General features: G+C 37.4%; 1 protein-coding gene and 1 pseudogene across 2 annotated transcripts; both read left to right on the top strand.

The window, feature by feature from the left end:
* Positions 1-8,537: 8,537 nt before the first annotated feature.
* LOC149820739 (UDP-glucuronate 4-epimerase 1 pseudogene) lies at positions 8,538-9,503 on the top strand (annotated as a pseudogene).
* Positions 9,504-13,623: 4,120 nt separating this feature from the next.
* Positions 13,624-16,228, top strand: LOC149820740 (uncharacterized). Of its 2 annotated transcripts, XM_089981694.1 has the most exons (3): positions 13,624-13,731; positions 13,808-13,937; positions 16,033-16,228. In XM_089981694.1, exons 1-3 carry the CDS (start codon positions 13,653-13,655, stop codon positions 16,130-16,132), a joined length of 309 nt encoding a protein of 102 aa, XP_089837820.1. In that variant the 5' UTR covers positions 13,624-13,652; the 3' UTR covers positions 16,133-16,228. The 2 variants fall into 2 exon arrangements, 1 of the variants encoding a protein (XP_089837820.1); XR_016426344.1 differs by lacking the exons at positions 13,624-13,731; positions 13,808-13,937 and adding an exon at positions 15,041-15,196.
* Positions 16,229-23,560: the final 7,332 nt, after the last annotated feature.

The raw sequence follows: 23,560 nt of genomic DNA on the forward strand, positions 1-23,560 counted from the left end.
TGTGCTGTTGCACCTGATCACCCTCCATCTTTTTCCTTTTTCTTTTTTTTTACAGGCAAGCTGGGGTTAGGCTGATCCGACCAAATATTTTTTAAGCCCTATGTGGCAAAGGGATTTGAACCTGGGCCTTAAGCTTAGCACAGGACCCCGCTTACCATATGGGATCACCCTCCATCTTTAGGACACCCTCCATCTTTGAGATACAGCCAAAGACTAAGATAAGAATCTAAACTAGGGTAAGCACAAACATACAGTAGAAAAAACATGTGGAAGAAAGTCAAGTATATTATTACATCATACAATGTCAATTATCTGTACTATGATATTCATATGCACCTTAAGATTTACCTATTGCATCAATACCAATTCACATAGATCAAGGGATTGATCACATAAAAATTATGGTACTGCTAATTCCATGAGTTGTTTGGAAACTCTCTTTGGATTTTAAAATGGTTTAGTCAAGGAGAATTGGTATTGACTACCAAACAAGCTTTTCACCTTCACCCTTTTGTATTTACCATAGAAAAACATAAAAAAAAAAACAAAAAAACAAGAGGTCGTCAGCCAGCCATTTCCCGACCACCCAGCGGTTGGAAAATGGCCGAAAAAGTGTCGCCCACACCCAAAAAAATGAAAAAAAAGAGAGGCCATCAGTTGGCCATGCATGTGGGCAACACTGTCACGACCATTTTTCGATCGATGGGTAGACGAAAATGTTCAATTGTATCATAAAACCTAAAAAAATATTGTTTCCCGCCAGCCATTTGCTAACAAATGGATGGGATGACATAACTGATTGGATTCGGAAATTAGACCCAATATGGAAATCGGATTCAATACAAGATCGGGATCTAGTGTAGCCATAGAATCTCACATATGAAATACACCTGAGTTTTATATTTTTTAACTCAGAAAGTTTCAAAGTTTTATTTTAATATTCTTATTTGTTATTGTTATACAGAAATGTTTTTAACTTTCCGATTTTTCAGAAAAGTGGTTCTTGTTATCGAAATACTTCAGACCGATTTGGATTTGGATTTGGATTGGGTCAAGCTATTTAGGTAGCTTCTTATAAACTTGGTTGGATTTGGTAAAACTTTTTTTGATCCAGTTATGATTTAGTTTATATCTCTACATTGATATTTTTGGATCTAGAAAGATTATGTCTGCATATGTTATTATTATATGCATTAATATTTCGTTTATGTTAATATCTGGATCCAGTATGGTTGATTCAATTTTTTATATAGATCAAGTTTAATTGTAAGATCTATTAAATATAATGTTTGGGTTTAGATTGGAACTGATCAGTATTAGATCAGATGTTTAAATCTAGTAAAGTGACACAAACCTTGATTTGATCAAGTAAAATATTATGGATATGGTTAAATCTGTATGAATCTAGATACATCAAATCGAGAATAATGTCAAGCTGATTGAGTATAGATCAAATTGAATGAGTTTTAGATTCAGGCTATGCTATTAGATTCTCTTATTGAACAAATCTAGTGTTGGGACCAGATGCCCGAATATGGGACATGGATCTAGTTTTGATACAATTTTATGATGGATCCAGATAAGTATAAATTACTGTATATAGAATATGGATCTAGTTTAATCTAGTTTTTGTGATTGGATCCAAATAAGTGTTATGCCCGGATATGAGATATGAATCCAGATTTAATATATATATATATATAATGTGTGTGTGAATTTGGTAATAAATTTGAACTTAAATATTTAAACGTATGGTTTGATTAAAGCCTTTTAATTGGCTTATCATATTTGGCATATTCAAAATAATAATAAGATAACTCTCATTAGATATGAATTTAGTGTATATCCAAATTAAATTTTGAATATAAAGATTTATGCTTAACTTCATGATAAAAAATCAACATAGTCTGTGAGTATCCTCATGATAGTGATATATCATGAAGAAAAAGTCCAGCTAGTGTATGTAAAACCTCATGATGTCATGACTTAGTGCAAATATTGCTTAAATGAAATGCATTGGAATAGTGAAAGCTGAATTATAATTTTATACATGCATCTGAGGATATTTATTATGAATAATGCTCCTTATGATATGCTTCTATAAATGCACGACAGGATAATTTGATTTCATACATGAAATGTTAAATGGTGTTGATCAGTCACATTTATGACTATTTGAATCCAGATATACTGATCTAAAATGATCAAGCAATGATCAACATGTGATAATGCACATGGAAAGTGAGAGTATAATTTATGGTGAAATTTGAAAGTATGAGTATTTGCTATGTTTGACAAATCATGGATTTATAAATTTCATAGTACTCCACTAGTGTGCATGTCTATGGTATAGTCATGGAAGAGCCACAAGAACTCCATGACTATGTAGGACCCACATTATGATGTATTCATTTTTTATCTATAGACTGCATGACTTAGTATGTAGTGAATGGTAAATATTTGAAATAAATTATTATAATAAAATCTATGACATGATAAAAAAATAACCTAGTTTGTGAATAGCCTCATGATAGGAATATATCAAAAAAGAGAAATCCAACTAACGTATGTAAAACGTCATAATGTCATAAGTGCAATACAAAATGCACTGGTTATGATAAAATGTGGGTATTCGCCCTATATGACCAAGTGAGAGATGTTGGATCCTGGTACTGATCTAGTGTAACCAAATGGGTCTCACATGGATTTTAATGACCCACTTGAGTAGTGAGCATTGAGATATGCACTACCAAGATAATGCTGGGCCCATTACACATTGGATTCTCCACATGTTTGGGAATCCAATAAGTCAATTAGGGCTATATAACGGCTACCCAGAGGAGGTTAAATTCTCTGGCCCCTGCCTCTGCAGGATACACCGAAGAGGTCTCGATATTTATATCGAGGATCCCCCCGAAGCAGGTCGTTAATCTCGTACTCACTTCTCTTCTCCTATTGTTTTCACAATGCACACCCTGATCCTAGATCTTTTATATATATAGTGAAATGCGTAGCTACATGATCAGTAGTTGCTTAATCGTGCTGACCGTTCATCATGGGGGTGATGGACAGTCAGCACGCAAAAAAAAACCAAAATTACACTATTTTGGTGCAAAAATGAACAAAAACCCATTTAGTGGTGTTTTTATGCGCTGCTAAAGGCCCAATTCAGCTGGGACCTTTAGCAGTGCATACAAACGCTGCTAAATGGTCTATTGGAACACACACAATATTTTGAAAATAGTTTTTAGCATTGTTTTGTTGTGCTGCTCAAGTTCCCAACGAAACTGTGACCTTTAGCAGTGTTGTAAATGTGTCGCTAATACCCTCATTCACCCATTTTTGCACGCTTTTGCATAAAAAAAGGCCGAGTGTCCATCATGGCGTTCAAGTATCTATTGATTAAGCAGCTCCGCATCTCTCTCTCTCTCTCTCTCTCTCTCTCTCTCTCTCTCTCTATATATATATATATATATATATATATATATATATATATATATATATATATATATATATATATATATATATTCAAATTAATTACTGTTATGAACATTATTTGGATCTGGATCTTTCGGCCTCTACTTTTGTGTCTCGCAGAAAAATCCATGAAGGCCTTGCTTGTTACCTAATAGCAGTTTTTTTTCCTTCTTTTTTTTTAAAGATGAAGATGGGTCTGGCTTGGTCGAGTTGGATCCAATAGGACATGTTGAGCTAAGGGAAACCTAGCTCGGACTAAGACCTTGTCCAATGGGCCTGGCACAAACTGTGGCCAGACCGTGCTGAGCCTGGACAGGGTCCATGACAGTAATTCTCATCCGTGCCCAGATCAGACAGCTGGTAGGTATCTAGGCTGAGCTCTACATCGGGCCCAGGATCCACGCCGACTAGGTCCAGCACCAGAATTTAGACCCAAACCTGGGCATACCAACCAAAGTACCCAACACCCATCTGGCTTCACCTGCCTGTTGATGCTCATCACCACAAACTACAAGGAGAGCAAATGGGTCATACTCGAGCTGGATCCTGCCAGATCTGAATCCAAATCTGAAATGTAAACAGTTGATCTGAATATGATTCCGGATCCAAATCAGATCCAGGGAGGTAAGGTTGAATCCAAATCCTAAAAACATGTGCTAATACTATATAAAAAAAAAAGAATAAAAAAAAGTAGCTATTTGCATGTAAAAATTGTAATCCAATCCGACATGAACCGGAAAGTAATCCGATTCATGCAGTCTGCCATAAGCTCAAACAGTTATAGCTGATCGGAATGGTGTTCCACATGCCCTCCACAGCTAGGGATGCACAGAACTGAGCTGGCTCAGGCTCGGTTCAGTTAAAGCTTGGCTCGGGCTCATCCACTTCGTAAATGAGTGGAGTTTGAATCAATGTATGAAGATTGGATGAGCTATCGAGCCGAGTTTGACAGACCTGTCGAGCTCGATGAAGCTCGATTTGTTGCAAATTCAATATATAACATCTTTGCAAATAATTTTACAACTGCATTATTACTGTAATGGGCAGGGCATTAGTCATTCTTCAGAACGTGTTGGGTTCGAATCCCATCTTTTGTTCTTTTTTTTTTATCAAGAATTTTTAGTACGTAATATGTATATAATTGTTTCAGTGATAATAGTTAAAGATGTGCTTTGGCTTAAGGATTGGTCACTTGGTTAATGTTAAAGAGGTTGGAGGATCAAATCCCACCTTGGCAAAATTTGTTTAATAGATCTTGTTGAAGCTTGGCTAAGCTCGAGCTTGAGCTGGGAACCGAGCCAAGTTTGGACAATGCCTTACAAGCTCGACTCCGAGCTTGGACAAAGTTTTTTTGAACCGAGCTGAGTTCAAACATCCCAGGCTCAGCTCAAACTGGGCTCGTGTGCATCCTTATCCACAACTTGTCTCCATCAAAAGAGGTTTGCGACAATGTCAAACCGATAAGGCTCATGGCTGAGCCGAGGTCACACAGTGGAACCCACATTGCTGAGGCCAGAGATCCAGGGGTGGGCATCTTGAAAGGTTGACTGCACCAAGACATTTGCTTTAGTCACAAGTGGGTTGAACAAATAATAGATGAGAAAAATCAAAGCTGTTTGTTAGTCACAAGATCAATCTATTTTCACAAGATTCAAGGCAGGAAAAAAAAAATAACAATTGTGTTCGACTCTACAATGGATGGACCCTGAGGGACCTGATCGATACCTGGCTGGGTTCATCAATGCTAGGTCGTGGATCAAGTGGCTCGACCTAGTCTTGACCATTTTCCGTCCATGCTGACTAATGGTCAAGACTAGCATTTTTGACCTAGCATTTTTTTAACAAATATAAAAAATATTATTTTAATGGTTTTAATACGTGTCACATTGTGATTGACATGGCCTATACAGAACGATTCACTAGAGTATCGGTATCAGCCCCGAATACAACGAATCAGTACCGATACTGACAACATTGCTTTAGATGGGTCCAGATTTTTTTCAGAGCCATTGATGTTTTAGATGAACGGCATCTAGTGCTTAAAAAGTGGATGGATGAAAGCAATCTCCAACCATGGCGTTTGAAATGTCGTTCATCCACATGGATGAACGGCATCAAAAGTACCCTTCACAGCTAACCATCAAGGGCACCCATGACTAGATCTGCACTCGGTCCAGAGTACGTGTACTAGGACATGTCAACAAGCTGAATGAGCTAAGATCAGATTGTTCAAAGCTTGGCATGTTTGTGATCAGACCCAGCTCGAGCTCAGGCTCCTGCTCGTGGAAGGCCAAGCTGAGCTGAAGCTCAAAACATGACAAGCTGTGATAAATTTGGTTTTTTGAAGAAAAGAAAAATTAAACTCGAGAGGTCATGGCAACAGCGGCCAACAATTGGCTCGATTGGGCGGACAAGAAGTCATCCCAGGAGCTCCTGGTAGGGATGGCAGTGGACTTGGGGAAAATGGGCCCCACCCCGTCTCGCCCCGTTTGGTGGACCGGGGATGAAGAGCATGAAACAGAGATGGAGGCAGGGATGGACTTATGCTTTCCCATGCCCAATCCTTCTAAAGGATGACAATAGACTGAGGGGAAACGGGGCTCCGCCCCTCCTCGCCTCGCCCCTATTTGGACCGAGGATGGAGGCGGGGGGTGGAGGTTAAAATCCATCCCCATGCAGTAATGAAGGTTAGGAATTTGAGATGGGGCGGAGGTGGAGATCTTGTCCCCTGCCTCCGTCCCTGTCCATTGCCATCCTCCCTATCTCCTGGTGACAAGAAGGAGAAGGAGAGACTAAGAGAATGTTATAATTTTTTGGTGTGAAAGATGGTGTAATTGTGGGGGTTTCAATTCCAAAAAGTGTGGTTGGCATGAGTCGTGTTAGGTCAGTCATCGTCTCTCATAATGGTGCAAGGAGTTTAAACATTTATTTTAGCCACCACCGCTACACTTCTATTTGGTTTTTTTAGCCTAAATAAATGAATGGGCTAAGAAAGCACATGATGAGCCTTGAATTTTGATGAAAAATCATCATTCTTTATACCAGCAACCTAATGCAAAAAACATAATTCAAAAATCTTGAAAATTGATAGAAAACAAAAAGGTAAGGAAATTCTCTTGTTTTGTTCATTCAGGCATAGGCATAGTTGTCAACAAACAACATTCAATACAAACCCTTTGACAACAAAGAGCAGTGTCTTATTTGAATGGCATCATCAGTCTAACTCATTTAAACAGTCAAACTCCTAATCAATTAGATAGCCTTGACCGTCTATGTAACTCGTGTAAAAAAAAAGTCACTCTTGAGTAGGGATGGCAGTGGGACGGGCCCCCGCCCCACCTCAAGATTAGAACCTCCATCCCCGCTTCCATCCTCGGCGGGGATGGATTTTAACCTCCAACCCCGCCTTCATCCCCGTTTCATGTCCTCCATCCCCGGTTCAAACAGGGATGAGGCGGGGCGGGGAAAAGGGTACGTCCATCCCCAAACAGGGATGGATTTTAACCTTCGTCCCCGCCTCCATCCCCATTTCATACCCTTCATCCCCGGTCCAAACAGGGCGAGGCGGGGCGGGGCTCCACTTTCCCCCGGTCCACTGCCATCCCTACTCTTGAGTCTTATTTAGGGCTTGTTTGGCGGGCCCTACATGGCGTGATTTAGGACAACGTCATGACAAACACTGATTAAAGCATTATTTTTTAGTTTTTAGATACAATCCGACATCTATAAGTAAAGCTAGAATTCATAATAAACATGTTAAAATAGTCATATGGTTGTGCGGATTGAGTCGTACAATCCAAAATGAAGTTATCCGACCCATTATCCATATACGTTCAAGCTGTCTCCACAACATAAAAACCAATATGTCTGTTATGTTCAGCTCTTTTAATCTTGGACAAGCCACCAAAGATACCTTTAAGAATGTACATCGAGCTATTTATTAATGAGTCAAGTTTTGGTTCAGTTCTTAACCGGCTCAGGTTTGAAGCTCAACCCATGACCTGGTCCATTGGCCCAATGAGACAATATTTAGTGGGTCATTCCAACCCAACCCAAACCCATTTGTAAGTTATTTTTGAATAAATTTCATAAATTAATTCTTATAATACCAAACACAATGAATTAAACAAAAGATTGATGTGGCCATCTAATTATCTTTTTATTTTTTGTATAATCAATGAAATTAATTTGGTAAATAGTAATAGTTACCAACTTACTATGCAACCAATTACTAAAAAAATAATTAGGTAGCTCAGGTCTATGGGTTGGTGCCAAAGTCCATGGGTTCACCAAGGCTTGACCCATATATATAACGGATGTGGTTTCAGCCCAGTAATTAACAAGTCAAGGCCTAAAACCTTGACCCAAACCCTGCCCATGGTCAGCCAAGATAGCTTGAACCACCCGACTGCGCTGCCCATTGCCCACCCCTAGTCCCATTTGACCTCCAATGGTCAAGACTCACTACAAGAAAATTGTTAATTAGCGACGGAAATTGGCGACGGATTTTTTCCATCGCTAATTAGCGACAGATTAGCTAGAGATAGAATCTGTCACTAATTAACGACGGATTAGCGAGGAAACAACTTTTATCGCTAATCTGTCGCTATTTAGCGACGGATTAGCGACTGCAATTTTTTGTCGCTAATTTTTATTACAAGAACATCATTTTAGCGATGGATATAGAGAGGGAACTCTTTCGTCGCTAATCCGTCGCTAAATAGCGACGGCGTAGCGACAGAATATATTCCGTCGCCTTTTTGGTATTTTGAGTTAGCGACGGCTTAGCGACGGAATGTTTCCGTCGCTAAGCCGTCGCTAAATGTCGCGTAAATCCCTAATCCCATCCCTCTTTCTCTTTTTCCTGTTTCGCTGTATTGTTTCCGCCCGCCGCCCTCTCCCTCCCGCCGCCCGTCGGCTCTCGCCACCGTCCTGCCGCCGCCGCTCGCCAGCTGCCGCTCCCCGTCAGCCTCCCGCCACCGCCCGGCGACGCGCAGGTAATCTTCTTCTTCTTCTTCTTCTTCTTCTTCTTCTTCTTCTTCACGTTGTACGCCCCGGCGATGGCATTGAGCACGCTGAGGCTGCCGACGGTGAAGGTGACGGCGCAGACACCGACGCCTCTGGCCCGCGCGTACCCATCGGCGGCGTACCCGGCGTTGAGCTCGTTGCAGCCGATGAACTTCGTCCCCTTCACCCATGTGATGCACTTCGCCGCTCAGGCCGGCGTCCGCTACGCCGTCGATAACCCCTCCTCCTACGTTCGCAGCAACGTTGCCGGGCTCGTCACTCTCCTGGAGGCCTGCAAATCGGTGAACCCGCAACCGGCATTCGTGTGGGCGTCGTCGAGCTCGGTCTATGGGCTCAATGTGAAGGTCCCCTTCACCGAATCCGATCGAACCGATCGGCCGGCGAGCCTGTACGCGGCGACGAAGAAGGCCGGCGAGGAAATTACTCATGTCTATAACCATATCTATGGTTTATCGATCACCGGCCTTCGGTTCTTCACCGTTTATGGCCCCTGGGGCCGGCCAGACATGGCCTACTTCTTCTTCACTCGCAACATTCTGCAGGGGAAGAAAATTGTGGTTTATTGGCGGAAAGATCACCGGGAAATCTCGTGGGATTTTACCTACATTGATGATGTAGTGCGCGGGTGCGTAGCTGCGCTCGACAAGGCCGGAAAGAGCACCGGCAGCGGCGAAAAGAAGAAGGGGAAGGCCGACTACAATATATACAATCTAGGGAATACGTCACCACTTGGGGTGCCAATGCTGGTGAACGTACTAGAGCGTCACCTGAAGGTGAAAGCCAGGAAGAATGTGGTGGAAATGCCTGCAAACGGCGATGTGTCGTTCACGCACGCGAACGTCATGCTTGCGAGGTTAGAGTTCGGTTACATGCCTACTACTGATCTGCAGACAGGGTTGAAGAAGTTTCTAAGGTGGTACCTGGATTACTATGGCTATGGATATAACACTAAGAGCATTGTTCACCACCACTACCATAGCAACAAACAACAACAATAGCAATCGTATTTGGATTTGGATTCTTGATTGAATTAGACAAATTCTTTGTTTTTTTCTCTTTATTGCTTAGATTATCTTGTGTTCTTTCTTCGATTTATGTACTTGATTCAATAGCCACTTGGTGTATAGAATTCTAACCATATATGGCCAACCAATTAGTTTATAAACAGGCGTGTCCTTTTTATAAATCATTTGTTTAGAGTGAGTTTTTTTCCGTGGTGACTTCATTTTAAAAAATTGTTTTTTTGTGCAGATTTCTCAACAGAACTCGCTTGTGCCCCGCCACCCGTGGTAAGTAAGTGACAAAAACAATGCAAATCGGGTAAATACCCGTGGTGAGTAAGTGAGGCAAGCGCATCACATGTTATTTAATTTATTGAATGTAACACTTTATTGTTCACACACTCACTTAGTTGTTGATATCTAGGACTGCTTTGTTGGAGTTCGGAGATCATGCTGAGCATGATTTTAATGTATGAATATGGAAGTGTTCTTATTTTTGGAGTACGGAGTCCATGCTATGCCGTAGATGAAGAATCACCAAACAATGCAGCTAGTAGATTTTATGATTTACTTAGAGATGCTGATGAGCCACTTTGGAACGGTTGTGAGAGTCACACTATCTTGTCTGCAGTTCTTCAACTAATGAATTTGAAGTCCGAGTATAATTTGAGTCAATCATGTTTTGACCGTTTGTGCATGATTGTGAAGAGTATGTTGCCTAAAGATGAGAAATTGCCATAAAATTTCTATCGTGCGAAAGTTATGGTCAACGCTCTAGGTATGGGTTACAAAAAGATTGATGCTTGTCCAAATCACTGCATGTTGTATTTTAAGGAGCAGGAAAACGACATATCATGCCCATCATGTGGGCATCCTCGGTTCAAGCCAAAGACAAGAGGCAATGGTAGCACGAGATCAAAGGAAGTTTCATACAAGTCGCTCCGCTACTTTCCTATCACTCCTAGATTGCAACGATTGTATATGTCTTCAAAGACAGCTAAACACATGAGATGGCATGCAAATAAAGTTCGACACGATGAAAACAAGATCACGCATCCTGTTGACGCTGAAGCTTGGAAGCACTTTGATCATACTCATCAGAACTTCGCAATGGAAGTGCGAAATGTTAGACTCGGTCTATGTACAGATGGATTTAATCCATTTGGGGGTAGATCAACTCCATACTCATGCTGGCCAGTATTTGTAACTCCATACAACCTTCCACCAAGCTTGTGTATGAAACGTCCAAATCTTTTCTTGTCTCTGTTGATCCCTGGTCCGACCTCACCTGGCCAAAATCTTGATGTATATCTAAGGCCATTGATTGATGAATTAAAAGTACTGTGGGATGACGGTGTTACCACGTATGATGCCCACAAAAAACAAAATTTCAACATAAAGGCCGCTGTTCTATGGACAATCAGTGACTTCCCTGCATATGGTATGTTATCTGGTTGGAGCACACATGGGAGGTTGGCTTGTCCGTACTGCATGGAGGATTCCAAAGCTTTTAGATTGAGGCATAGAAGGAAGCCTTGCTGGTTTGATTGCCATCGTCGATTTCTACCCAGCGATTATCCGTTCCGACGTCAAAAGAATGCATTTACAGCAGGCACAACTGAAATGGAAGGTCCATCCTCAAGATTGTCTGGCATAGGGATTTTAAGAAGATTGCGATACTTTCCAGATGTATTAACAGATGCCCGCAGTCCTACACCCTTCCGTGGATTTGGGAAGGAACACAATTGGACGAAAAAATCTATTTTTTGGGAACTACCGTATTGGCCGACCCTATTGATACGACATAATTTGGATGTGATGCATGTAGAGAAAAATGTGTTTGATAATGTGTTCAATACAGTAATAAATATTAAAGGAAAAACGAAGGATAATCCGAAGGCCCGTATGGATTTAAAATTAATATGTAAAAGACCAGAATTGGAACTCAAAGAGTATAATGGCAAAGTACTGAAACCAAAGGCGAAGTACGTGCTCGGACCTGATCAAATAAAACATGTATGTCAATGGTTGAGACAACTGAGATTTCCAGATGGATATGTCTCTAACATTGCTCGGGCTGTGAAGATTGACGATGGACAGTTATATGGGTTGAAGAGCCATGATTGTCATATCTTTATGCAACGATTGATACCCCTAGCATTCCATGATATGTTAGACAAACCTATATGGGGGGTATTGTCTGAGTTGAGCGGATTTTTCAGAACATTGTGCGCATCGGAGGTCATTGTATCAGATGTAAAGAATCTCGAGGACTCTGTCATCACCACTGTTTGTCTGTTAGAAAAGATATTTACGTCAGCATTTTTCGATGTTATGGAACATTTGATCATACATTTGCCATATGAACTAAGGGTTGGTGGCCCTGTGCAATATCGATGGATGTACCCATTTGAAAGGTATATGTTTTTTTATATTTGTCTCTTTAATGACAAATATTTAAAATTTGAAATGTATATTCTTGTCAGATGCATGTTCGACCTAAAAAAAAAGGTTCGTAATAAAGCAAGAGTAGAAGGCTCTATTTGTGAGGCGTACACTTTAGAAGAGATTTCAAATTTCTCATCTATGTACTTCGAACCTCATATTTCAACACGTTACACATGCCCGCCCCGTAACGATGATGGAGAACAAGTAACTGTAGCTGACAAGCTGTCGATATTTCAACGACTTGGGCATGCATTTGGTAGTTGCCGATCAAGGCTATTGACAGATCGAGAGCAAGATGCAGCACACATCTATATTCTTTTTAATTGTTCAGCGATCGACCCATACATCGAGTAAGTATATGTATATGCAACTCAATTATAAATCCTTTTATGTTCTATATGTGGATACATGGCTCGGTAATATAAGTATTTGTGGTTTGCAGACGATTTGATCTGGAGTTGCAAAGCAAAGTTTCACATCTCACTAATGCAGAAGTACAAAAAGAACGTGAAACTAAGTTTGTGGAGTGGTTGAAACAGTTGGTAAAGAAGCTAACATAAATTTTGTACTTATAAACAACACTAAGTTACTTAATTGATCGTGATCACAATAATTGTTTATGTCTGTGCGTAGGTTCGCCATGGTGATGTTAAAGATCAAGGAATATGTGATTTAGAAAATGGTCCGACCAAAGTTGTGCAATGCTACAACGGGTATATCGTAAATGGTTATCGATTCCATACAAAAGACTACGGTATAAACAAATCAACGATAAATAGTGGCGTGTGTGTCAAGGGTAGCAGCTACGGTGAAAATGAACATGATTACTACGGTGTTATAGAGGAAATAATGGAGTTGACTTACTTAGGCATGAATAACAGGGTTACGGTATTCAAGTGTCATTGGTTTGATCCAACTGCAACAAGACTCGACAAAGCTTCAGGCATTGTGGAGGTGAATCATAAATCCAGGTTTGGAACATATGAACCATTCATATTAGCCTCGCAAGCTCAACAAGTTTATTATACTTCATATCCGAGTATAAAAAAGTCAGATAGAAATGAATGGTGGGCAGTTTACAAGGTGAAATCCAAACTATACCCCGAGTATGATCAGTTACAAGAAGATGAGTTAGCTGAAGACAGTGATTACTATCAATCAGATGATGTCTGTGACTTCGCTTATGGTCACGATGTTGCGCATGATATGCATGTCATATCTCCATTGGCTGATGAAACATTCATAGAGGAATGTGATCCAAATGATGTACCAAGTGGATGGGCAAACAATGAAGAAGAAGAAGAAGAAGAAGAAGAAGAAGAAAGTCAAACTAGTGACGAGGAAGAATTCTCAAGCTAGTGAGCAAAATCTTATACTACAAATCTCTATTTAAATGCATTGTAATACTTGATGTGAGTTGTATTGCAATACTTGGTGTGAATGATTAAAAATTTTATTTCAATGTATTGTAATACTTGATACGAATGCATTGTAATACTTGATGTGAATGATTTCAATTATCTGAATGTATTATAATTTATGCAATTAACGAATGATTTGAATTAGTGCAATACTTGATGTCAATGATTTGAATTATTTGAATGCATTGCAATGCTTGATGTGAATGACTTGAATGCATTGTAATACTTGATGTGAATTATTTGAATGTATTGTATGACATATGTTATTTGTTAGAATATGGTTCGTGGAGGTTATAGTGGTCGCTCATCCAGTAGTAGCCAGGCTCAACCTTCATCTTCACGGGCTCCTGTGATAGGTATATCATATAACTAATTAGATGCTTGATTAGTTCAAATGCACATTCTGAGAACTTGGTGTGTATTTTTTTACAGATGATGTTGCGCCTGTACACGACCCACCTACACCAGTTGATCGCACAAGTCAACAGCCAACACAGGAAACAGGGTCTTCTCAGGCTGGCACAAGAAGACTCATTCGAATAGTGTATATCGATAATCGACCGTAAGTATTTTGTTTTCAATTATTGCATATCTTTTAAATATTTTATATTGATATTTACTGTGTAACAATTCATGTGCAGCACGAGGTTTGAGCCACAAGAAGTAGTACGGGAGATTAGGAATTCACTTCTTCAACATCTACCAGGACCAGTTGCTCAATGGAAAGAGTACCCAAAGGAGGTATTAGACAGATTGTGGTCCTCATTCATGGTATACAGTTGTTCCTCATAGTTAATGTGTTTCATATTTAATTTATTTAAGCAATGTCTACTAACTTTCTGAAAATATTTGTAGGCTTCGAATCGCTTTGCAACTACGGTGGAAGAAAATGATGCAAGGAAGGTGTGGCAGAAGGTGGCTGTCAATCAATTTGCAGACATGCTGCACACTATGAAGACTGCAACAAAAAAAGCATCTGGCGTAGTAGATGATCCATTACTGTGGAAGGGCCATGGTCCTATTACTATCAGGAGAGATTATTGGGATGAAATGTGCGATATGTGGGCAGGAGATGCATTTAAAAATCGCTCTGCGAAGGCTTCACAAAATCGATCGAAGATGCCCGAAGCCCATCTACACACAGGTGGATCTAAGACATTTGGGAGCCACCTAAAGAAAATGGTAACTCATCAATATATAATATTAATTTTATAAGTATTGTTGCAAATTTGTGTACTAAATCTTTTGTCATTTAACTTCGCAGGAAGCAGAAAAAGGAGGCAGTGTACCATATAAGGATGTGTTTGTAGAAACACATAAACGGAAGACCACGGGAGTCTTCGTATCAGAGAAGGCGAGAACGACAACGGTATGTATTAATTCTATTAATAATCATTGCAATATATATGCAAGTCATCATAATGTTATCATTAATTATTAATGAATACTTTAAACATTATTTTGTAGGAGGCATATGAGCAACAAATGGTAGAGCGATATGGCGAAGACGCTACTCAGCATCCATCATTTGATCCTACAGCATGGGTGACTGCAGCAGGTGAACCCAAAAAAGGTCGCGTGTTCGGGTTTGGGAGTAATATGAACACTTCACCAGTTATTGGTTCTTCCAGTTACGGCTCACCAACTTCTTGCGCCGACATAAGCTCCAAGCAGCCGACTATTCTTTCTGGTGATGATGTACGCGAGATCATTAATGAATCACTGAATAACTACTTCCAATACACCGTCGCCCCCTTTCTCCGAAATGAGATCAAGGCCGCTGTTCAGGATAGGGGATCTTCGATTCCAGGTCCCTCTCAGGTATAATCACATATATAGTTTTTTTGACTGTCTTAAAGCACATCTGAGCATGGTAGAATCACATATAGAGTTTTTCTAGATGCCTTAGAACACATATGAACATGCTATAATCACATATTCAATTTTTTTATTGCCTTAGCACACATATGAGCATGATAGAATCACATATATATATATATATATATATATATTTAACTTTTTGTCTGTCTTAGAGCACATATGAGCATGATAGAATCACATATAAAGTTTTTTTTATTGCATTAGAACACATAAGCATGCTATAATCACATATTCAGTTTTTTTACTGCCTAAGAACACATATGAGCATATTATAATCACATATTCTGTTTTTTGACTGCCTTAGCACACATATGAACATGCTATAATAACATATAGAGTTTTTTAACTGCCTTAGAACACATATGAACATGTTATATATCATTTATGATAGAATCACATATAAAATTTTTGGCTTTGCCTGCCTTAGAGCACATATGAGCATGCTATATTCACATATTCAATTTTTTTACTGCCTTAGCACACATACGAGCATGATCGAATCACATATATAGTTTTTTGCCTGCCTTAAAGCACATCTGAGCATGGTAGAATCACATATAGAGTTTTTTTATATGCCTTAGAACACATATGAACATGCTATAATCACATATTCAATTTTTTGACTGCCTTAGCACACATATGAGCATGATAGAATCACATATAGAGTTTTTTTATTGCCTTAGATCACACATGAGCACATGATAGAATCACATATAGTGTGTAATTTATTTCATTATATTTTGTTTATCAATACTGACTGTTCTTTTCTTGTGTAGGCTGCTAGCGATAATCAGGGTAGTGGAGCTGAAGGGACAGATAAAGACAATGAACAAGAAGACGCACAAAATCTTGGCGATGATTAGAGGACTGTGTTGAAGAAGTTCTATTTTTTTTATTTTTCCTAATTGTAATTGTTGAATTGTAAATAATTAAACTTCTTAGTTTTAAGGTGGAACGATTAATTATTATAGATACTTGTTATATGAATTTTTTTGTGTGGTTTGTTTTTTATTTACAGGAAATATAAATTGTACAGGAAATATAAATTGTACAGTTCTCAGTAATTAATTTTTAAATAAATTTTTTTGATTTTTTTTCGTTTTTGCGACGGATTAGCGACGGATGATTTCGTCGCTATTCATATTATTCTAGCGACGGCTTAGCGACGGAATTAAATCCGTCGCCACGCCGTGGTCGCCGTTTAGTACCGGCGGATTGGCGACGGAATATAGCGCTCGTTATTCCGTCGCAATTAGCGACGGACTTGGCGACGGAATTATTCCGTCGCCAGTTAGCGTCGAAATATTCGCGACGTAAGCATACTGTCGCCGCGTTGTCGCTAATCCGTCGCTAACATGGTTAGCGACGGAATGTGGTCGTCGCTAATCTACTGCTTTGTTGTAGTGACTGTAAAAAAACAATGAACATGGACAAAAAAATAGTTGGGTTTTAAACCAAAACTTAACTCAATCCAAGCAAAGCCAAAGCCAAGGCTTAGACCTAGACCTAGACCTAGCATAGGGCGGGCATAGGCATAGGCAAAGGCAATTGACAAGCCCTAATAAGGTCTTGCCCTCTAAGTTAAACCTAGCCTATAAAAGCTCATGAGAATTCCTCTCTTCAATATGAGAGTAAACATTTTAACTGGTCAAATAATTTGACTTAACTCTTGAAAATTATTTTAACTATGTTTTAAAATCATATATACCAAATGGGTTTTATAAAAAGGGCAACAAAGTCAACAAGAGAATATCACACTAACAAACATAACAAAAGATAGAACTACAATTAAAAACTTTTGGATATTTACAAAAAAATTCTCAAATCAAATTTCAAAACAACCCACAAAGATTTTAATTATTATTTTGAAATAAATATTTATAATAATTTTCTTAATTTTAAAATAATTAAAATATAAAATTCAAAGCTCATAAAAAATAATATGTATAATTGAAGGTATCGTATGGATTTGAACCTTCATTTAGTGTAAAAACATCAAAATTCATTAAGACACCATAATGAAATTAAATCTCTAAGAACTCTAGGTAAGGTTTTTGTTATTGATGATTTGGAGACTTTAGCCCCCATCTCTTTAGAAGTTGAACATATTATATTGCTTGTAAGATCTTTTGTAAATGGATAAACTAAGTTTTGGCCAGATTTGACATAACACATAATAATTATTCCTTTCTTTAGTATTTCTTTTATATAATTATGCCTAAGACTAATATGTTTTGATTTTTCACCATATACATCATTCCCTTCTTTCAATAAGATCACAATGCATGCATATTGCATGTAAAGGTTTTTCAAGTAATGAAATATCCATTAATAAGTCACTTAGTTATGAATTTCACCAAATTTTGTGACTTGGCTTACCTTTTATTTGATGCATCATATCATCTAGATCAAAAATTGCTTAAATTCATAATATAAAATGTCTGCTAAGTCATGCATATGTATATGACTTGACATGAGATTTGATTTTATAAGATCTGAACCTGATCTTGGATTCAATATAGGTTTTCAAAATCCATCACAAAGTTTTAGAACATACTCTATCTAAATCTTTCACCAATGGATCATTCTCTTGTTAGATCCTTATCCAAATCCAGTTTGGATCACTTGAGATGCAATCCAATTTTGGCTCAATGTAAAGGAGAGATCCATTTAAATTCAAGAATAAGTTCTATAAATTGTCTAATTCATAAAGCAGACAAATAGTTAACATTATCTTAATTACTCAAATTTATGAAAATGTTCATAAACAATGATGAATAAATTCACAAACTATGATGTAGTACATATTCTCCAAACACTTTATTTTATGAGACTAACGTCTATTTTACATGCACTTTGCGATTTTTGAGAACCAATAAGATTTTTTTTACATGTAAAATAATGATTTTATTAAAACCATAAGTCAACAAAATAATTACTAGATTCATATATTCAATCTCATCAAACAGGCTTTTCATATTATCACACTTTAATGCTATTATTTTGAAAATATATTTTAATTAACCATCACTACAAGAAAAATGTTATTTAGTGACGGAAATAATCTATCGCAAAATTACGACGGATTAGCGAGATAAAATTATTCATTCTTAAATTTGGAATTAGTTGCGGAATTAACAACGAAAAAAATCTATCGCAAACACCGTCGCAAATTTGCGACGGATTAGCGACAAAAAACTTTTGTCTCAAACTCCGTCGTAACTTCGCGACAACATTTTTTTGTCGCTACTTCATCGCAAATTTGCGATGAGGTTTGCGATGGAAAATTTTCGTCGCTAAATTTCTCATAAAACCCTAATGCGAGCCATTTTCTTTTCCTTTTCTGTTTCATCTCGTCGCCCGCCGCCCATCGCCTGTTGCCCGTCGTCTGTCGCCCGCCGCCCGTTGCTCGTCGCTCATCACCCGTCGCCAGCCGCCCTCTCCTTCACCTCCTCCTTCTTCCCTCGCTCAATCTCTCTCGTCGACGGCCCACGAGCACTCTCTCTCTTGTCACTTTTCCTGACCCGTCATCGTCAGCGAGCACTGCCGCCAGGCGACAGCACCACCTAAAAGTGCAGTAGGATCGAGGCAACGAGCACTAGAGGGGGGTGAATAGTGCTTTTAAAAATTGTCTACGAAATTTTGACGAATTTTGCAATTCGCAAAGCAAACACACAAAGAACACAATAATTTATCCTGGTTCGGTCTTTTCCGACCTACATCCAGTCCCCAAGCAAAACTCGCTTGAGATTTCCACTATCAACCTTGTGTAACTACAAGATCATACATACCAAATCCGGTCCCATTTTCAGTAACACACCTACTGAAAGCAAACAACTCCTTTAAACCAAGGAGTCCTTCCTTTTATAGAAAATTGAAACAAGTAACAACTTACAATACAACCTATGAGTCCTTCTTATGAATGCAAATGAGATGCAATTGGCTTTTGAGGTTGTTGAAATATTCTACTCACGAATTCACTATCTCTCAAAGGAATTTGAGTGAAAAACTAAAGTGAAAAATATCACGTGAGTGAGAAAATGAATATGAGTGAAAAGCAAAGAGTAATTGATTCAAATTGATTGAATTGCAGTGCTTTTGAATGTAAAATGCACTCATATTTATAGTTGAAATATTTCATACGTTGAGGGTATGAAAGAGTGTCAAAACAGTTCATTTTGAATGATCGAAATGTTTGAAAAATGAAAAGACACACCGTTTAAATTTTCAGGAAAAATGGTAAAATTAGTCGACTGAAACAGTAGTTAGTCGACAGACAATTATTGTCGATCGACTGATCTGTTTATCGAGCCGTTTGAAAATCTGAAGTTTTGAAACTTAGTTGACTAGAGAAAAATTAGTCGACTGATAATATTATCAGTAGACTGAAAAACCTTTCAGTCGACTACTACTAATTTTTTCTGAAAATACATGTTCTGTTCAGTTAACTGATAAATTCATTAGTCGACTGCTGCTAAATTTTCAGAAAACAGACATTCTGTCCGGTCGACTAATAAAGTCATTAGTCGACTAATTTGACAAAAATGATATTTTGTTTAGAAAATTTGGCGCGAAAGAATTAGTCGACTGGTGAGTCTATTGGTCGACTAATAAACACAAAAATTTAAGAAAAGAGTTTTCTAAAAAGATTTTCATGAAGGGTTCTTTTAGAAAAGTTTTTCTAAAGACTTTTTAGCTGAAATGCAACCGAAATATGCACTCTAAGTAAGGCTCTTATAAGAATCTAAGACTTTCAATGAATTTAACATTTGCACATAACTCTTCAAAGATTCTTCATTGAATTCTTTAATGTTTGTCACATTTCTTCATTGCCTTAGCTGAAATGCAGTCTTTTGACAACCTTAGAACACATATAAGCATGATTGAATCACTATGAAAGTTTTTTGACAACCTTAGAACACATACAAGCATGATTTCATCACTATGAAAGTTTTTTGACTGCCTTATAACATATATATGCATGATTGAATTACTATGAAAGTTTTTTGACAACCTTAGAATATATATATGCATGATTTCATCACTATGAAAGTCTTTTGACTGCCTTATAACACATATATGCATGATTGAATCACTATGAAATTTTTTTTGACAACCTTAGGGCACATATATGCATGCTTGAATCACTATGACATTCTTTTGACTGCCTTATAACACATATATGCATGATTGAATCACTATGAAAGTTTTTTGACAACCTTAGAACACATATAAGCTTGATTTCATCACTATAAAAGTTTTTTGACTGCCTTATAGCATATATATGCATGATTGGATTACTATGAAAGTTTTTTGACAACCTTAAAACACATATAAGCATGATTTCATCACTAAAAAAGTTTTTTGACTGCCTTATAACACACATATGCATAATTGAATCACTATGAAAGTTTTTTAACAACCTTAGAACACATATATAAGCATGATTTCATCACTATGAAAGTTTTTTTACTGTCTTATAACACATATATGCATGATTGAATCACTATGAAAGTTTTTTGACAACCTTAGAACACATATAAGCATGATTTCATCACTATGAAAGTTTTTTTATTGCCTTATAATATATATATGCATAATTGAATCACTATGAAAGATTATTGACAACCTTAGAACACATATAAGCATGATTTTATCACTATGAATTTTTTTTACTGCCTTATAACATATATATGCATGATTGAATCACTATGAAAGTTTTTTGACAACCTTAGAACACATATAAGCATGATTTCATCACTATGAAAGTTTTTTTACTGCCTTATAACACATATATTCATGATTGAATTACTATGAAAGTTTTTTGACAACCTTAGAACACATATAAGCATGATTTTATCACTATGAAAGTTTTTTGACTGCCTTATAATACATATATGCATGATTGAATTACTATGAAAGTTTTTTGACAACCTTAGAACACATATAAGCATGATTTCATCACTATGAAAGTTTTTTGACTACCTTATAACACATATATGCATAATTGAATCACTATGAAAGTTTTTTAACAACCTTAAAACACATATAAAAGCATGATTTCATCACTGTAAAAGTTTTTTGACTGCCTTATAACATATATATCCATGATTGAATCACTTTAAGTTTTTTGACAACCTTAGAATACATATAAGCATGATTTCATCACTATGAAGGCTTTTTTATTGCCTTATAACATATATATGCATGATCGAATCACTATGAAAGTTTTTTGACAATCTTAGAACACATATACGTATAATTTCATCACTATAAATTTTTTGACTGCCTTATAATATATATATGCATGATTGTGATACATAACACATTTATTTGACAACCTTATAAACCATATATGCATGCTCGAATGACTATGACATTTTTTTGACAACCTTAGAATAAATATCTGCATAATTGAATCACTATGAATTTTATTTGTCAACCATAGAATACATATTTGAATTATGTTAATGTCCTTCACTTTATTGTTATTCTATGTGTCATTCTGTCATGTTATTTTGATTGTCTTAGATTAGGTGTATTGTATATAATTTATTTCATTATATTTTTTTTATCAATATTAATATTTCGGTTCTCTTGTAGGATGCTGGAGATGATCAACGTAGAGGAGCTGATGAAGGCATGGATGGAGGGGCAGATCAAGACAATGAAGAGGACAATTATCCAAATCTTGGCGAGGATTAGCTTCATCTGTTGAATTTGTTTCAAACGAAACTCTTTGTATATGTTAACTTGTAACAAATTAGAACTTGGTGAGTACTATACTGGGTTGTTAATTTTGTTTCACTTATAACTTGTGTTAAATTTGCTTCACCTACTTTGTATTTGTGTTTTTTATATACAGGATATATAAATTGTATAACGAGAATTTTTTTCTCGATATTTATATTTAAAACATTTTTTTTTTAAATTTTTGTGTTGGAATAGCGACGGATAATATCTGTCGCTAATTAGTATCAGCCTCTAATTTAGTGACGGATTAGGGATGAATATTTATCCGTCGCAAAACTAAATCGACTGATATTTTGTGATGGATTGTAATTCATCGCAAATCTGTCGCTACAATAGTGACAGATGTGTATCTGTCACAAAATCAAATCTCTATGGTTTAGCGACGACCTAGCGAAGGATCATGACATTCGCTAATCTGTCGTAAATTAGCGACGGATGTAGCGACAAATATGTTTCATCGCTAATTACCGACTAGGAAATTATGACGAAAGTTATTCGTCGCTAGTTCATCGTTAAACTGTTTAGTGATGGACTAGCGATGAATTACGTCCGTCGCTAATCCGCAGATTTCTTGTAGTGCATCCATTTCAATTTTGCATGTCTCTCCACTCCTTCCATCCATGAATTTAATGGCAACCATATGAAGGCGAGATTTTAAATAATAAATATATTTTCTTGCCTTTAAGTAATCATCCCTAGATTTCTTATCGGATCACATTCACATACCCTAGCATGTCAAATAGGCATGCTTATTTGTGAACGTGCTAAACAAGTCCCCTTGGTGTCTTTTTTTTCACATATCATTTGACTAAAGCATCCTACGACTCATTCACAATGTATAAATGCTTTCATAAAATGATAAAAAAAGAACATGTTCACATATATTCCAACTCTTATGGCATTTCATACATGGATCTTACACCAAATAATTTTTTATAAGCTCTCATTAGTATATACTAAAAATTAGGCTTCTCAATAACATGTATATGAGCCCCAAAGGAGTTTGGCTTAGTGTGATGGGTCTAAGCCGCTAGGCATGCCGTCTAAGTTCAAATCTCATGGATGTCACCCCTTGCGCAAACTGAAGTGTGGTAACTCTTTGGGGGAAGGGGTAAGCTCACGAAGTTTTACGCAGACAAGACAGTGACTATAACTAGGGCAAGCAGAGCCAGCACTGCTAGGTCACTGTTCTTGAGGTGGTTTCTCACAAATAACATATATGATCCAAATCTGGACATATAGGATCAGATCCAATAAAAATATGGATTTGGCTATAATGAAACAAATCAAGTTGTGCTGGTCTGGTTTGTACCTTGTTCTCGTTCAATTTATTGCTAGGTCTGAACTGATCTGAGACTAGACTCATAATCAACGTACTTAGGTATATACGTGGGCCCATATATAGTAGTCCAATCCAATGTTGACATGTCTATTTAAAACCATGCAAGTCTCAATTCACTATCCATGTACGAACTTAACATGAGCATGGAGCAAAAACCGCCATCATAAAAGCTTGAGAAAGTAGTTGTGATGGTAAATCAATTGGTCTAC

This window comes from Nuphar pumila, chromosome 12, assembly GCF_984573655.1.
Source record: "Nuphar pumila chromosome 12, dmNupPumi1.hap1.1, whole genome shotgun sequence".
NCBI lineage: Eukaryota > Viridiplantae > Streptophyta > Magnoliopsida > Nymphaeales > Nymphaeaceae > Nuphar > Nuphar pumila.

Excerpts from the sequence above, each read along its gene's own strand:
- LOC149820740 (XM_089981694.1), top strand. The coding sequence starts at position 13,653 with ATGGTTCGTGGAGGTTATAGTGGTCGCTCATCCAGTAGTAGCCAGGCT. Across the intron at positions 13,732-13,807 it reads TTCACGGGCTCCTGTGATAG|ATGATGTTGCGCCTGTACAC; the intron begins GTATATCATATA and ends ATTTTTTTACAG. Across the intron at positions 13,938-16,032 it reads GTGTATATCGATAATCGACC|GCTGCTAGCGATAATCAGGG; the intron begins GTAAGTATTTTG and ends TTTCTTGTGTAG.